This window comes from Athalia rosae, chromosome 1, assembly GCF_917208135.1.
Source record: "Athalia rosae chromosome 1, iyAthRosa1.1, whole genome shotgun sequence".
Lineage (NCBI taxonomy): Eukaryota > Metazoa > Arthropoda > Insecta > Hymenoptera > Athaliidae > Athalia > Athalia rosae.
In genome coordinates, this window is record NC_064026.1 from 4,079,133 (window position 1) to 4,097,526 (window position 18,394).

General features: G+C 44.7%; 1 protein-coding gene across 2 annotated transcripts in view; it reads left to right on the forward strand.

The window, feature by feature from the left end:
* The window catches only part of LOC105692966 (3-phosphoinositide-dependent protein kinase 1), a 315,671-nt gene that overhangs the window by 69,211 nt on the left and 228,066 nt on the right, over positions 1–18,394 (forward strand). For both annotated transcript variants that reach the window (XM_048660351.1, XM_048660352.1), the window contains exon 2: positions 1,506–1,547. In XM_048660351.1, the coding sequence (XP_048516308.1) occupies positions 1,506–1,547 (42 nt within the window). The remainder of the gene's footprint in view (positions 1–1,505; positions 1,548–18,394) is intronic.

Consider the following 18,394-nt stretch of genomic DNA (forward strand, 5'->3'; position numbering starts at 1 on the left):
AAAATCTATTTCATTTTCTTGCCATAATATTTTTCTCCCTCGTTCCGTTTTTTTTTTTTTTTTTTTTTTTCTTCCACCGTACGTATACCGAGGATACAGATTTTGTTATTCCCGAGCGATCTTTTTTCGCGACATTATGAGAATGGAACAAAAATGAGAACGATAAACCAAACGGTGGCCCCCCCGTAAACGTTTTAAGTAATTCGAAACGAGGGTTGTAGATCTGACGAATTTTTTTCATCGTTTCTCTCCTCTGTTTTGCAAAGGTAACAGGTTTACGGGTTGATCTTATTGCGAGAATAGTTTCCCCGCTCGGTCCGAGAGAAGCGGCGGCGGGAGCTTTACCTCCGGATTCGTGAAAAAGGAGAGCGAGAAACGGAGCTTATCAAGGATAACTTAACTCTCGGTCCCCTTATTTCTTCTTTCGGTGAGAGCGGCAGTCGCCGAATAAAGGAGCTGCGAACATATTTAAGGGATATATCCCCCTCACTCTACTCCGTGTAATAACGTTCCGCGGAAGCGAACCGCGCGCGCGGTACCTACGTACGTGGGAGTATAAGGTGCGTGAGTTTATCGTGCGATAATCTGTTATCGCACCGGATGATAGTGCGTTGGGTAATCGTGATAAACGATAACTGCGTAGCAAAAATATTGTATCACGTGCCTACGCCATCGGGGCTTATTTACGCAACGTCAAACAGCGATTGCATCAGAAGCCAAGTGCCAATGGACACCAATCAATTATTCTTCATATACTATTTATTGTTGTTCATTGACACGACTGCGTGATTCTTTCGTTTGTTATTGCGACTCGAGAATTTTTCAATTCATCCGCAATCCGAACCGCGGTGTTGCATTCGTTGTTTCTTATCGATTTTGCTTTTCTTTGATTCTTATAACGACAGGAAATGGGGAATTAATTAATTATCGCTGGAATCGTCGCGGTATCGCATGACGGAAATTCGGTGTCATTCGATTGAAAATTAGCAGCGCTATAATCGATCGAAGCGGATCGGTAATATAAAGCGAACGTGTAACACGGTCGGAATGGTTCGAATTTATACACCTGCCTATATTAGCCGCGTAACGTAATTCATAAACAAATTATAGATTGAACGTAATGGAAACGTATAGTAGGATCGTTTCAATCTCGTGACACCGGGTAGCACGTGCCAGTGTACACGGTATGGGATCGTAAATCGTACGTGTATGCGAGTACGTAGGTGTACCCAGTACACGTACACGTTGTTCGAATCGTTTGTTATACGCTATTGGCAATACCGAATCGCGGATGATTATTATCAATGATGGTCTTCAATCATGCGATTCTACGTGCTCGTTAGATTCCAGACCTTCCATATAGAGCGTTTAAAGTGATCGAATTGTCCATTGAGCGACGTGTACGTACAAACATATAATTTCGCAGCGATTATTCCGCATCATTATAGATATATATACCACTTACCGATCAATAATACTTACCTTTCGTTTTACCTGTATTTCAGATTAGCAGTCCCGCGGGAACCGATAATTTGCATCTAGACCAAGTAAGTCTTCAACTGTAACAATAATCACACGATATTCCGATTCGACGACTGTCGAACTTCAATATGCTACCGACGAGATAGCGAGTACTCGTTACCCCGCCTATGTATTTGTCGACGATGGAAACGAGCCGAAATTGATGAAATTCACCGTCGTTGAACCAATATTGTTTCGTCCCCCGTAACGTATACCTCAACTCTGAATAAGCCCCAACTTGTTACGTTAATCTCGTCCTCTTTATACGTATAAATATCTATTACATCTAGGTTGCGTCGGGTCATAGTAATTGCTGCGAAAAAGAAAAGAGGAACAAGAAACGACTAAACCGTCGTCGATATGGGGCAACTCCTGTAGTCGGGTTTGAGGAAATCGATGAACGACCGACCAACTAGCCTTGAGGCTGCTGCTTTACCTAACTTCACTTTCTTAGTTAACATTCACGAAATGGCCCTCCAGGCAATTTTTCTTTATTCCCTTCCCTTTTTTTTTTTTTCGCTTTTTTTTCTCCCCCGCTTCTTTCTACAAAGTTAGCGAATCTTTCCATAAAGTGACCAACGCGTACAAGCTTCTGAAAAATTTTCAGCAATTTTTCCCCTCGTCCTCGTTGTGATTTTCGTTCTGATATTTTCATCGTATGAGAAACAGCGGCGAGAAGATATTTGCGGATCAAAAATGAAAACGGGCCACCAAAACCGTAGGCTTCGTTCGGGTGTAAATCCCGTAATGAGGGAGGAACGATCGAAGGCTTTGCCCAGATCTATTTAGCGGTCTCCTTTGCAAGGGTAATGCGAACGTGAATCCGGTGGTAATTTTCTCACGCCAAAGAGGTCACCCGTTAAAGAAACTCTCCGCAAGCTCGATCTTTTCAACCCCTCGAGGTTCTTCGGGTTCGTACCCTTCTACTTTGCGTTCAACACTTTAACGCGTGACTCCGCTAAGTAAGACGATCGTGAATACACGGACGTACGCTATGTATATTGTATACGTATACATTTATCTCGGAGCAGATGCGAGCGACTCAATTTTAGCCTCGTTTTACTTTAAAAGACCAATTTTCTCGATTACACCGTGTAATCCAACCCAACCGACCTCTTCGTTAATACTTTTTACACCGTGGCAACGGGATGAGGTGAAATTAATTTCAACGATAAAAGTTTACGGTCTCGAACTACCAGATCAACCCGCGGGTTCCGTAGATCTTTGAACTTCTTCCGCATTCGCTGCAGGTTGTACGAACCGAGAAAAAAAAAAGAGCAAAAAAATAAAAATGAACAAGTTTCCGTGTACATACGCGGCGAATTGGTCATCCGGGTCCGTCGGGGCCCGGTAGTTTAGCGGCGTGGTCAAGAGTATTTACTTTATGTCGGAAGTCTACTCGAAACTGATCCCTTGGCGTGTATACTGCGAAAAAAAATATTACCCCGTGTAAGGCCTCTACGTCCAATCCGGAGTAGCTATTGCCATTCAGTTATCATTACATATTTCGATGCTGATCCCTCGCGCGTAATTCAAAGGGCGGTGGCGGGGGGGGGGGGGGGGGGGGGGAAGGGGGGGGATGGGTATAGAAAAACGATTTTTCCAAATATCCGATATATCTACAGATAAGTTCTCATATATGTGAGAATACTTCCAGGGAGTGAAGCAAAAATCCAAAATGGACACTTGAGCTGCTCGGAACATTACCATTTAGATTGTAGTCGATAGCCCGCGCGTGCCCTCTTTCTGCCGAACCCAATATAAGGGCCATACTTACTATAGGTATAAGCGACGGGTTCAAACCCTGCTTAAACGCGATCAAAATTTACAAGCAATCTTGCGGTGTGCCTTACCCGCGATCTCACCGACACTTCAACGGTCAACGTTATCACATTTTTTTTATCCACCGAGATTTTCAGGTGAAAAATTCCCCTCGTTCCACGGTTACCGTTTTGAAGGACCGTAAGAAAAACGAGAGAAAAAAAAAACAAATAATATTCACGCGTCGAAAGCGGAGAACGGAGAAAAAAAAATTTACATATTCGAAGAGAAATTTTTTTTGGCATACGTGGCGACGTAACGCGAGATGGATCTCGATACTTCTGATCCGATGTTATAGCCATCGCTATAGGCCTCGCCTAACGGCCTTATATTCCGTTTCGTATTATACCACATGGCACACCACGTGGCTTCTAGTTATTTATTTATTTATCACCGCTATTCGGTGCGTGTCCCTTCCCAATTTTCCGGAACTCCGTCTTGAATCGATAACGACTAGACCGTTGTGCTCCCACAGCCATGATGAACACATCAAAATTGGATTTTGTGACCAGGGGCACGCCTTTAAATAATGCACGACTCGCTCGGGTGTCCCAAATTATTTATCCCTGCGGAAAGCACTCCGGAAATAGCGAATATTTGCGCAGCGTGTGTTCCTCGTTGTTTCACCCTCGCCATCCCTAAATTTTCTCCTTCCCCCCCCTGCCCCCCACCCCCCACCCACCGCATAATAAACAATACAAACACCGCGGTGCCGCTGCAGCTATTAAAGCTCGAAAAAAGAAAGCTCCTGCAAAAAGAATAATAATAATAATAATAATAATAACAATAACAATAAAGTATACGCGCAACATTTTGCTGCCTGCACTCAACCATCGTCTGAAAGTACATCAAGTTTAACTTTTACACCCATCGTGACGTTTCTCTTTGTTCGTTGCGGCCGTTTCTATATACCGCTGCGAGTACCAAGTTGGAGGCCAACGCTTCCCATAAAAAGAACCCAGCCATCGGTACCTGGTAGACCGGAAGGCGAGAGGTTGAACTTAACTCCAGTGGGCTGGTAATATCGGTAACCATTTCAACGCAGGTAACGATTCCGTTGTAAAATCCGCATCGCGGTATCGGTACCTGCAACGTGTTGCCGCTTTATTGAGCCTTTCGTACTCACCGGTACGCGTATGTACGTACTATAAATTTTAGCGAATGGCCAACTGTTCGTGAAATCTCGACAATATCGAATTATCGCTACGGACGATTTGACGTATAAGAGAAAACACAAACGAGATGAAGAAATGAGAATAGTCGAAAGTTTTCGGAAGCAGAATTTTCCATCGCTATGGGTATATACAACGTAAATTGCAGTAGAGTGAAATTTTAGACGCGCGATACGGAGGTGTATTCGCGTACAGCACCGCGTAATTTGAAGCGGAGGAAAGAAGGAGATGGAGGAGAAGGGGGGCTGATACGTGTCTGTCAGATTCTCAATCCAATAACCATTCAACACCGTTACATGTACGGAGGGACGACTATAGGGAAAACACGTTGCAGCATCCCAAGTTAACGTCATCCCGTCGAGAGAGAAGATATGCGCCGTTGTACGTATAGCGAGACGCTGGGGATACTCAAATTAACGCGCTCCTTCCTTCCTTCGTCTTCCTTTTTCATCAAGCACGCGTCGTACGTAAACTGCACCGTACGCGCCGCTACCGAAGAATAAATGACTCGCTAAGTGGATTAAACGCATTTTGTTTACATCTTTTTCCGGATTACGGTATGTGCTTTTTTTTAATTCGCCGGCTCAACGAACTCCTCTAATTCTCATTAACTCGTATTTACTGCAACACCACCCCCGAAACGGAAGACCTGCTGCATCCGACCTGACGAGAATTTACTCTCTACCAAATTGAAAGACGATCGAACGAGATCGCGCGAAACCGTTTACGATTTTCAATGAGCGGTGAAAAATTGATTTCGATTACGTGTACATGGAAAAGTTATCCGAAAAATTTGCGCAAAATGTGCGCAAGGTACGTAACTTTTCGACGTTATATCCACGCGAGAACAAGCGTTATATTGCAACGTCTGAAGTTATATTTTCAAACTGATTTTCAAAGAGCAATGTGGATTTCGCTGTTGTTTTGAACAACGCTGGAAAGTATCCCATTCCGAGGAATTTTTAGAACTTGTACGAACGACGGTCGTCGTCGCGGGATTTTTACCGTACGACAAACTGCCGTGAATATGTTTCGGGCGATAATCAAGTCAAAGTTGTAACTTGAAAAGATGGGCCAAAAAATAGAAGAGAAAGATACAGAGAGTTATACGTCGAATAGGACGAGGAACGAGGTGTTCGTTACTACGCGTTGTCTACAAAGTTGAGAGAAAACGAAGACAGAAAAAAAAAAGACCGTGTAACAATAAATTTGCGCTTAATTAATGATAATATTCGAAACCGTAATTAAAAGTGTAAAAAAGCTTACGCCAGGTTATTATATCGGCATTAAATCGTTTACGTTCTCGCCATTATCGTTATATACTATAATTGAATTTTACACTATCTGTTAGCTGGGTGTTACGCAGTGTAAAACAATTCTATGGTTGCACATTTATAAAGTTCCCATGGCTATTTATCTGAGAAACGTCCGGTTCGCGTAAATCAACCCGCCACCGCCACCGCCGCTCGCGCTACACCTACCTACCGGTTATCCGTGTTGCACGTGTAATACACACAGCGATGAAAATATCCGTATAGTTATTATAATGAAAACACGCTCGTTTTGTAACATTGTTAAAATATGTGTTTAGCAAAAGATGGGAGGAGAAAAAAAAAATGTAACAACGATCGCGATGGCATATTAACAACAATTCATCTGTTTGCCGCCAGTCAAACGTTACCCCGATACTCCTCCTCACTTTATTCTAACAAACGGACACTTATACCGGGGCCTCGAACCACCAACGCGTTTAACGATACAATAATTATTTTGAGTGCGCCCAGCAATTAATCTGTTTGGCCCTCAGTCCGGACGTCCCTCGTAAAATGTAGATAAAATTAATGAAATGGGTTTTCTGCAGAGTAAAGAATACAAACGGTCCGTATTAGATATGAGCACTAAATATGGGTACATGAGATTGTACATGAAATTGAGATTTTGCTTGTGTAATCGCGTATGCGTCGAGGAGGGAGAAAAAAATACGACAAGGATAACACTGATTGCGAGAGTTACATTTTTTGGTTTATTGGTGTATTTTTAATCTTGTCAGTCAGCTTCAAGCTCAGAAATCCGGACATGCAAGCTTCTTGGATCTGATTGTCACCAATTTTTCGTTTTTCCGAGCAGAAAAATTGAGATATTTCAATAAGATTCAGTCGTAACTGAATTCAATCGGCCAATTCGTGATACCAAAGTCCAAATTCATTCGATTGCAGTCGTTCAAACGATTCAAAAAATATTCAATTTTTGGCTCTGGAAATCGCGATTTCGGAACCAAAAATTTACCCGTAAATTTCTACGTTTCGTTAAAAATCGATATTCGCTGGCGACTATATCGAAATAGAAGGAAGTCTTTCGTTGGGTATCGGGTGTAGAATGAAAAGCATAATATTCAGCGGTTTACAACCTCCGCGGATCCCGGACTTTAGCTTATGGGATAAAAATATCGAAGAATCAATATATACGGTATAAAATGGGTTTACGTTCATGCGGAAATCGGTGCACTGGCTTCTCGAGTATTTGAACAGGTGCACGTACTACCTATATGATCAAGACCTGAGAACTTCTCATTTTTGGTTTTTCCGTGCACTCGATTAACTCGCGCCACGGTTCGGTTCGTAGGAACTACCTATACCTGCTACCGTTCCTTCTATCGCCGAACGGTCCTTCCCACAGGAGAAGAAATTCACTCAGCGTATTACATCGTTACTACAGGATGTTGCATGGACCTATTATACATAAGAGGTAGGACACGCGCTGACGCCGTTTATCGTATTTTATAGGATGAGTTACACCAACTCCCCGGAGAATCAACGACAAGGACGAGCCACGGCGCTTCTGCGGTGTCCCTTGGTACGTTTATACCTCCGAACGCGGAGATACACGTGCTCGTACGTATTCGCGAAAATTCATTAAACACGCGATGGCCAACGGCGAAGCTTTTCGCGTCTTCGTTATACCGAACCTATATCTCTTTGAGGAGAAGCACCGGCAGCGCCGGAGCAGACCGCATACATATTCCCGTATACCGTTGCGCCGTACTAAGAGGAAGATATCTAATTAAATTATATACGTTATTGTAATCTTAATGGGATGAGTTATTATTACATAAATAAATTCATAACGTTGCAAGATTCTCCGTTTCACGTACACGCGGAGAAAAAAAAGGGGTACGGGAGCTACGTGTGTATTCCGCGTCGCTGCGTATCGTAAGCCGCATAAACGAGTCGTCCATTTTCTTCTTTCCACGTCGTAGGATAATATGTGTCGCGAGATTATCTCGGAGACGCAGAGATGTGTACAAATTTCATAGAATTGTTTCTGGAAAGCTTTCTCGAGGAGTTCACGTGCCACGTTTCGTATTTCATCGAATTACATTTCCCCCGGGTACCACCGCCACCGTCGTCCCATAGCACCAACTATCCAGTTTTAAACAATATTCGCTCTAGCCGGCCAGACTTCCGTATCCCCGGGATCCTCCTCCTCTTCCCTCCTCCTCTTCCCTCCCGCTACCGCTCTTCTTCGCCCTCTTCGTCCCCTTTCGCAACATCAGCTCGGCGGCGCTTCTTCGTTTGATCTGGGTCTGCCTCCGACGACATTTCGACAAATTCTATTTCCAACGGGGATACGATACGAATCGGAGAACCGGAGGGACACCGACCGCTTCGGACACCGTATGAATGGGGAGGGACTTTCATCCCGTTCGTATAAAGCTTGCATAAGTCGTAACTAACATCGCAAACTCCGGCCGGAACGTTGCAGCAAGAAGCCAGCCGAAAGCTCGCAGCTGTTTCTATAGGTAACGAATCCCGCAGGTTACATTACCGAGCTTAGGTCGATGTCCGTTGCTACCTGCAACTTGCAGCCAATCGCAACCCTCCGGTATACGTCGCTACTTTTAACTCCATCCGTCTAGCAGACTCCGCACACACCGCGATCGGGACAGCGTTGCCCAAGTTTCGCGATAAAGAGAGAAGAGCGAATTTTTAATAGAGGTCTCGCCTCGCCTTCCGCGACAAAAATCCCCGCTAGAAAGCTCAGCCTTTTGATAAGAGACGTGACAAATTTTCCCACCGGAAATCCCGAGATAATTTCTCACCTGGAATTAGCCGGTTGTACAGCCGGGTCGTCAGACATATCGGAAGCATTTTCACTCCGCGTGTCCAATTTTGCACGTAGAAACGAGGAGAAACAAAAGAACCAAAAAGAAAAAAAAAAAGGAAGAGGGACATTCTTCAACAAAATCATACATTCTACCGGCGTTCAGTCCTCTGCAAATACCTACCTGACATCCTAATAGGTTGGAATTTGCCTGAAATACAGGGGCGAGTTGGTGTACTCTCAGGTTAAGTTGGGTACACGTATAAGCTTCGTTGAATAGTTCCTGTATACCTTCCAATGCCTGTGGTGCTGCTTGTTTAACTCGATCCTCACCGGCGTACGGTTATACGCACCCTCTTTCGCCCTTGTACGTACTCTAAAACTCCCTTGTACACCCCACGCCCTTCTCGGTACTCCTAATCCCCCCATGCCCCTCTTGATCTCTCTCCCTCTCTCCGTCCCTCTCTCTTTTTTTTTCTATTCCCCTGGGACCAATTAGGAGACATAAAAAATGAACGCTAACCTATTCCGAGGAAAGGTACACGCTCACTTTAGACAATTGACTCTCGTGTTTGTAACCGTTGTGGTAACGCTAATGTATAATCCACGATGCCCCGGATATATATATTATATTATTACGACTTATTGTTAGTTGGGCGTACGTGCAGTCTGCTTATCGGAGGTGAAAAATCGTCCGTTCTACCTTTCCCTTGTTAACCGTTTTCTTTTTTTTTTTTTTTTTTTAAGAAGAAGAACGACGTTCGGTGCACACGATGTCGATATTCCTTTTTTTCTCAACTCACCCTTCTTTTTCCAATATGACTCGCCCGTTTATAGAAACGTTCGCATGCGGAGATGAAGCTTTATCGTCGTCGGATGAATATTTCACCGCGTCAGGGATCCGCGGGACCTTCGGTGACTCTCCTTTTAGTTGTTCGTGTGTTTTATTTAACAAATGACTGAAACAATGTCTATCGGACATCCGGCTCACGTGCGAGGAATGCCGCTGACTCTCGCCGTATCGTGGAAATACGCGGGTCACGCGGAACAGGCGCGTCTCTCGCATTTTCCCGTAGCAATAAAAGAAGAAGAGGAAAAAGCAACGCTGACTGAGATAAAATAGCGAGGGAGTAAACGGGGCCTCTTCGAACCAACCGAGACAGCGGCTCCATCCCACATACCTCCCTCCTGCTCCTTCGGGGTTACTACCGAGCGGAGCACCGTAGGTACTATACCTGCGCACCCCCGTGCCGGCGGAACCAACGCTGACGATATTCTAACCCCTGCCCTATAAAATGTTTTACAACCGAAAAGGGATACCGCAAAAACATCGAACAGTGATGCGCAGCGACGTCGCACCGAGCATTCGAAAAATTCAATTAAAACGAAAGGTAAAGAGCGCCACCTCAACGGAGTGCAGGGACGGTCCATCCTCCCTCTCTCTCCCCTCTCTCCGTTATTTATTTATTTATTTATTTATGCGGTACTTCCCACTCTCCTTTTATTCGTCATTTTTTTATTTCATTTTGTTCGGTTTCTTTATATTTCATTTTACAGTTTTTTACGCGTTTCACCGAGTCGGGGTGTACGCGTTGTGTATTGCGGTATACGCGAAACGTATAAAAGGGTTGATGCGTTATTGTATCGCGTTATATATTGTACGCTCGTCAAAATGATGAATGAGTCGAGTGAAATTAAATACGCTAATGAATATTAATGGTATACAGAGGTATTTCTTTATTTATTTATTTATTTTTTCAAATTCATTTATTGAACTAATCAAGCTCTGTTTTATTGCCGAGACGACGCGATAACAACGATCATTAGAAAGACGAAAAAAACGAAGAAAATCTATCAAGGCAATGAAAAATTATTGTCACTAATTCCGTGAATTATTCAGTCTGAATTGTGTTACGGAATTTATTCGATTATACGCGATCGTGATACTCGATTCGTTTTATTTATTTATTCATTTTTTCATCATTTTTTTTTTTCTGTTGTGGTTACTACGTGTGTAGAAATTTCAGAGGTGCCGCACGCCTGTTCGGGAGTATAGGTACATTTCTACGGGAGAGAGCGTTGAATATTTTATACGGTTGATTCGATCGGGTCATCATCGGAACGGCCAATCAAAATTCTTCGCGCCCGAATCGAACGTGCGTTTAAATATAAAGGGAAATCTTCACGCGCCATTTGCGACCCCCGGCTCACTTCCCGTATCGAGGTTTCACCCGTAATTCTACATCCGGCGGATCGAAATCTCGCCGATACTCGACAACGACTCCGAATTATATTTGACCGGTAAACAGAGTTTTCCATTTTGCGAAAGATGAATGGCGAAAATTCAATCTGCAGATTTAATAAAAAAAAAAACCACCTTCGTATACCTATTACCAATATACCTATACGTTGACGAGTGTGAAGTGCTTTTAACTCCTCGATCAATTTGGCTGCGTTCCCCGCCCAGGGTTCGATGTTAAAAAAATATTTGTTCAGAACCGCCGACGAGCCGCACGAAAACCCCATGAAAAATAATATCGGCTTATTTTAGCGCCGTCTTGATTTTTATTCCGCGAACCACGAGCGCTTCAAGTATTTCAAGACGCTGAGGCGGACGACGTTCGAGCCACACCTCGAAGAAAAATATCATTAAAAATATCAATCGTTCGTTTGGAACGAAAAAAAAAATACCACAACGGACGATGATTCCGATGAGGAAGAAATCGTCTAATTGCCGGGGTGGAATTGTGCGGGTTGATAATTACGTGACAACGACGCGGTAGTGACGCTTATTTCCCTAATCGTGCCTAAATATTAACCGCTGTAAGTTGGGTCGTGTGCGGAGTAACGGACTCCCGCTATTCGAGCGAAGTGTCGGGGAGTTCGTTGTTTTGAAGATCGCGCTGATTTCCCGACGCAGATAACAATAATTGAACCGGACGACTGACGGTGAGGCCCCAGCTGAGTAACGTACTTTCAACGGTAGTTAGACCTTTCGAAGTTTGAGTTAAGTCTCGAACAAGACCGGGAAACTTATGAAAGCTTCGTTTAATCCGTCAACTCGCCCCGCGTATACGCGTATACCTCTATACGTACAGTACGCCGAGAACAAACCACCGTACAGCTGACTATACATCATATAACCCAGAGAGGAGGCGGAAACTGTGCCATGAAAGGGGCGAAGGGTGCCCAAGGGTACTCGGAAACCACCTCGCATTAGGCAAGTTGTGACACACTCGAATCCACCGGAGATCAAATCTTCGACGTCGGTATATATATATTCGACCGCCTTTTGGAAAAACTTTTCACAAAGAAGTTCCGATGTCCCGCGCGGAAACCGGCGGACGAACTTCGTGGCGTAGCGAACGAATTGTTCGGATATCGACGAATAAGTACGAGAATTTCGTTCCTCTGCGAACCGACCGACGTTGTCACGGTTATTTTTTCATTTTTCACCGTCGCAAAGGTGGTGGTCCAAGAGCTGATAAACCGATGCGGAAGGACTTAAGAATTACGTTCATCTATATATACGGGAGAAGTTGCCGCAGTTGTGCATGCACACGTCGAAAGTAGGTACCCACATATCCTCCTCTGTCAGAGGAAGTGGGCGATATCCATATGCAGGAGCGGTGCAACACGGAGGACCTTGCGAAAATAAGCTCTCCCATAAATAAGAAAAGTTGTCGTTGTGCCTCGATCGCCCTCGAAACTTTCAGCCATAGAGTTTTACCCTCCGCGTTCTACGCGTATGTATATGTATGTGCAACGGCTTTGAGGGAAGGAAGAAGAAGCCGCGTGGTTTTCTGGTGATATCGAGTGATTTGTAGGGACTTGTTTCTCCAACGGTTCTTATTCCCGTATTTCTTGTTGCCTAGGAAACTTATATTATATATAACTAGGGGGGCGGGCGGGGGGGGTGCGGGAGGGTGAAAAGGTCCCGCGAAGAAGGGCCCATTAGCGACTGCATTTTAAAATGAGTTATGGCGCTCGTTGCGAGCAATATTCGACGGGTAAATCTAGAGTATCGTTAGCGGAGAGCTTAGGTTTCCGCAATATGTGCGCCCGTGAAATTTACTGGCGTTAGCAAAAAGTAACGATTTTTTTTTCTCTCCTTTTCTTCCTCCTCACCCAACAACACGTGACAAATTTCAGCTTTCGGAAAGACATAGCGGCAGAGCCACGTGGTTCCGGGTGTTCGTCGAGCCGCTCATCCGTTTTACGACCTCTTCTACTTTATCGAATCAGATGGGAGTAAAAAATGGTGAAAATGTATTATAAACAAAATAGTAAAAAACGCAAGAAAAAAAAACAAACAAACCCTCGAAGGAAAAACAATTCGCTGAGTGAATAGTAGGCAATTGAACGTAAAAAAGAACTCCCTTCTTTCTCTATAACAATTCAGATTAAAAAATTTCGAAGGAGATAAACAGGCCGAAATGTGTCATAAAAAAAATACGGTGAATAAAAATTCTCATTTCAAAACCGTAAGAATTAGGTTTCGGCCTGAGCAAGATGTGGTTCGGAATTTTCGTTATTTTTCCTCTATCCCGTAGAGAAAAAAAGCGAAGAGAAACAGGGGGGGGAAAAAAAAAAAAATAAATAAATAAATAAATAACCCGGTAGTCGAGTATATTTCACGTTATGTGAAAGAAAGCGAGCGATCGAACAGAAGTCGTTCCGAAGTCGTAAAAGGGCCAGCGGGAGCACCTTTCGGAAACGAATTACCGGAGCCGAAAGTTATTAAACGTTAGTAGGGATTAGCGTGATCGAAAGAATCTATTATAGTCGGTGGGTTTTTTGACGATCGAGGCACCCGGTGCGAAAAGAGTATCGGCTGTACGGTGAGCGTGGCTGGCCCGATTCTCCCGCGATCCGTGCAACGAGATAACCGCAGCCCGCGTTCGCCCGTTTCTCAGAGACGCGTTACAAGGTGGCGGGTTTTCTCTTAGCGTCCGACATTGGCGAACGTTGTGGAAATTCCCTTAGACTCGTGAACTTCTTGCTCCCTCTTTGCGCTGCACAACGTGGGAACCAACCCCGTCGCTCGGTGAGTTCACGGGATCGGCGCGCGGTAGACGACTCAGCTTACAAATTGCCAAACTTCTTACCGGAGCTTTTTCGCATCAGGGCAAGAAACAGAGAGGATACACACACACGCGCGCACACACACCTACGAAGCGCGCGCGCGCGTGTGCAGGGGCGAGGGAAAAGGAGGGTGCTCGCCCAGGCAGCAGCCAGCCAGTGTGGATTTTATCAAGAAGTTTTACCCGATTTATTGCTACTCCGAAGTGCCAGGAGGTGAAATCGATTCATATCGTTGTTATGTAGGCGATACCTCATACCTATAGACGCATTCTTGCACACGTATGTAAAGAAATATCCACAGGGGTGCTTCGGAGATAATTTGAAACGCGGCAAATTTTTATTTCCATGGAAATGGCAAAGGTCGCGCAACGCCTAGGGTGTTCGATAATTATCAGAGGGGCGGAGGGGGGAGGGAGGAGATCCGTTTGTGAATTCGTCGTCGCATGTGAACGATAATCAGCATCAGTTATTGCTCGGAATGTACAGCTCACTCGTCGTATAAATGCTCAGATATATATACGTATATATTCGGTTGTACGGCTAATTAGAGGTTGTACGTTCGCCGTACGATATAAATTGATGCGGAGAGATGCTGCAACGAAGGATGATCTTGCATTGGGCCACATAATTGCGTCGAAGCGAGCGGAAGTGGGGGAAGGAAAAGAATAATACCGTATAAAGGTGAAGGTATCGTTAAACCCCGGCCGAGATCTTTGATGTCAGCCATTGCCTGTAATTACCTTTAAAAATAATTAAAACAACGAAATCTCCGCGGAGCCGAGTTTGTCTGGGACGGGAATGAACCCACTGATTGTGAGCGACTTCAAAGGTATTAAAGAAACTTTTATCTTATAACGGCTGCGCTCTTATTGTTGCTGCTCTTGTTGTTTTTCCTCCCCCGCCATCTGTTTCTGTTTTGTTCCGTTATATTTTTTTTTTTCTATTTTATTTTATTTTATTTTATTTTTTTTCCCCTCGGTTTATTTTTCCTCCTTAGCTTCCTTCCGTTTTCCTCGTCCTTCCATCTCCTCTGATTCACATTGCGTTTCACTCCGGCGCATCGTACGAGCCGCGTCGTCCCGACCTCGTAAGAAGACAATCCGGAACCCTGCACAAGGGATGAAATCTGACAAGGATAAGGAAAATCTGAAAAGTCGGAAAATCGTGAGGATCAGAGGTTTAAAACTTGAGCCACTTTTCCAGTATCCGGATTATTAAAGCCGAAAATATCAGGAATCAGGTCAGAGATTTTCGAAGAATCTACAGGTAGCTCGACCGCCCCTATAACATTTCCCGTATCTCTTTGCAACACACGCGTCATATGGGTACATTATTTATATAAATTTCTCCACTACGTGTATACATAGACGATTTCACTCTGTGAACAGATGTGTCCGCCCACCCGAACGAACTGAATAAAGCGATATCAACATTTGTGCGTCGTTAGCCCGGCTGGTGCTTAGATAAAGTACATCAAATTCAGCCCCGTACATTCATATATACTTATTGTAGGTATATTTGGGGTCATTGTTATCGTTATAATCATTATTATTCATGGTGTTTCTTTCTGTTCTCTTTTTTCTCTGTGTGTTTTTTTTTTTTTTTTTTTTATTTTTTGTCGCTGTGTAGCGCCGAAATTAAGTGATTGAGAGTTATCGTTAGAGGTGGGATATGTGTAGGATTAACCCCGTGTGCGCCGTCTCCTGAATTCGTTGCTTTTTTTGTTCCATGCTTTTTTTTTTTTAATCCTGTGGGATTTCGGTCCCCTTTTAATGGGGTGATACTCCCGGTATCGGAGTCAGAGGACGTATATACGTAGTAGAATTTTATTATTGTTATCGTTATCGTTATTATTATTATCATTCAGTCTCTTTTATTTTCGAGACAATGTGATGTATACGTTTGCAATAATTAGGAAATCCAACGGTGTGGAAAAACGGAGCTTTCGGTTTTCTTCATAGACGCACGCTCGGCTGGTTTGAAAAGTTCGTGTAGATACGTATACGTACCGCTCTTCGTAATCAAGTCGTTCCGTTTTATTTCTTCAAGATAATCGAGTTACCAAAACCCCTGATGGCGGTTTCCAGGGGTTAAAGGGATAGGGGGAAAAAAGGAAAAAAATGTAATATGAAAAAAGAAGAAACGGAAGAGAAGAAGAAAAAGACCGCACGGGTATAATAAAAATGGCTACGTTAACGCTTATAAATTTTACAACTATTTATTCCGACTCGGTGATCGCGCGTCTGTTTAAAAATAAAAGAAAAAGAAATATATATATATCTATATACACGGAATGAGGGGAATAAGAAGAAACATGGATCTGCTTCTTTTTTTTTTCCTCCTCTTCACTTTTTAGGGGAGACAACCGCTACCGCCGCATATATCTTGCTAAGATTCATAAATTTTAGGCAATCGGGTCTAATATTAAAGAAAATCAAATAAAACAACGTCCCCCTCGATACCCCCGTTATACGCAAACGTCCGAAATTTAGCATTTCCCCAACGCGGCTATTGTGCGCTTCATCTGTGTATAGGTTTTTTTTATGATCTTGTCCTTCGCCCATAAATTCCTGAAGAAGGGATGGATGGTACCACACGGAGGACGTTGTTACGTAGGTGTAGATATTACGCGTAGCCGGTACGTTTAGAATAGGGCATTTCAACGACGCCCGATACTTACGCGCCAACGTTACTCCCGATACCATAGCCGCTATAGCGGCTCATACGTGTTTCACGTTAGGGTCGTCGCGAACGTTCGCTACCATATCGTCGTATACGGGGTGTATAAATATGAGGATACACACCGGTACGAACCACCGAGGGCACGAGGTACGAGTAGTTCGCTGCGTTTACCGCGGTGGTATGAGTGAGGTAGTATATATTCGACGGGCCCACTCACGAGTGAGCCACTTTCATATCTACTGGGTGCGCTAAATCACCTCACCTGCTGGTGGCTCCCTCAAGAAGTGATCGATGACTGCCGATATTGAGGGCGACATATGGAGTATCCGGGGCGCGCATCTGCCCGACTCTAGGACCTACTTCCCTCCCTTGCTTTCTCCTCGCTCTTTCTCTCTCCCTCCTCTTTTTTCAAGTTTTTCTTTTTTCTTTTTTCCGCTCCCATCTCTCCCTCTGCACCGGTGCGTGATTCGGTGAATACGAGCGCTTGGGTAAGGGCACACGAGGAAGGGAGGGGGGGGGGGTGAAAGTCCCTTGCGACATCGAACCGCGGTCATCGCGAGAGTTCCCGATGGTACCGCGACACGTGGGGCGGCACGGAGTGCTTTCGAAGCAACAACGTACATTTTGTATTCAAAATACCCCATATCCGGAGGTTTACATTGGCCGTTTTGCCACCGTTGCACGTATGCAAATGGCACGTGTATGGCTAATTTTTGTACATCCTTTCTCCGAGTAGAATCCCTCGTTGTTGGGGTACCGGCTACACTATCTCCGCGACCAGATTCCCAACGGTATTACCCGGTAGTTAAATTCAACTTCTTCCATTCCCTCGATGAATTTATGAATTTGTTCATGTAACCGCCAAGGATAATTCGTATCGTACGAATTCGGTGGCGTTGATTACGGGAAACGTCGAACGCTAACAACACCGGTTTTTTATCTTCAGATTCATCGGGTGTACGAACCGCGGTGAATAACTGTACCGTCTGTATCCCGTGATAATGCGGAGTCGTAGTTATACCTCGATAAAGTCTGATATTAGGCGAGCGGAGTAGCGGAAAAATGTAACGTTACAACCGTTCGACGATACGTTGCGGCGGCGTCGAATGCGCGAGGGTGAAGAACGGACCCCCTGGCTGCTTCGCCCGTGTAATATATGATTATTATTTTCTGCCTTATTGCTTTATTGCTTTATCGGCGAGTGGTGGTGGTGGCTGCCGTTGCAGGAGCCGAGCGAAACAGTGGAGAGCGGAGTATAAGCACGAGAAACTCAACCCCGGCACAGAGCGCCTATTTTGTATTCTCGAAAGCATTTCGCCGTAGCTAAAGCTCTTCGGGTAAAATTAATATTCGACGCGATACTTGCTAGCGATGGCGCTGCTGCCAGAAGGAACAGCCAAAAATATCTCCTTCAAACCATCGTTTCTGCAAACCCACCCTATCGTCCCCTTTCTTTTTCACCACCCCGTCTCCTCCTACCCTCCCCTCCCTCTTCTGGAACCGTGTATACCTCGCCGCCTACCGCGATATTCCCGCTACCCTCTGAAACTGCCGCGAAATTCGCCACTCGAAATCGAGTGTCGCCTATCGCTGCAGCCCGGCAGTCGCGTCTCCTTTGACTCTTCGCGTATAACTGCGGCTGCACATTTTCCGACCCTCGCGAAAATTGATCCTCGTCGCTCACCCCATTTCTCTTAATTACACCGCCGAAAAAGCTCTCAGCTTCTTTTTACGACAAACTCGACGCTCCCAGCATCGAGGATTCTTGATACGGTTTCGAAGGTGTAGCGAAATGATATTTTTTACATCAACTTCCGCCGCGGGCCGTTTATTCTACAACTGTACTTCGCGTACGGGTGTCGCGCGTGTGCGTACAGCGGTCCTTCGGGAACGAACGCGATCGTTAATTGCGATTCGCGATCGTCAATGGTTATAACGATCACGCGACAAGATTTACGTGCGAATTTTCCGAAGGGGGGGTGGGGGGTGGCGAGGAGCGTCGTCGGCACGTA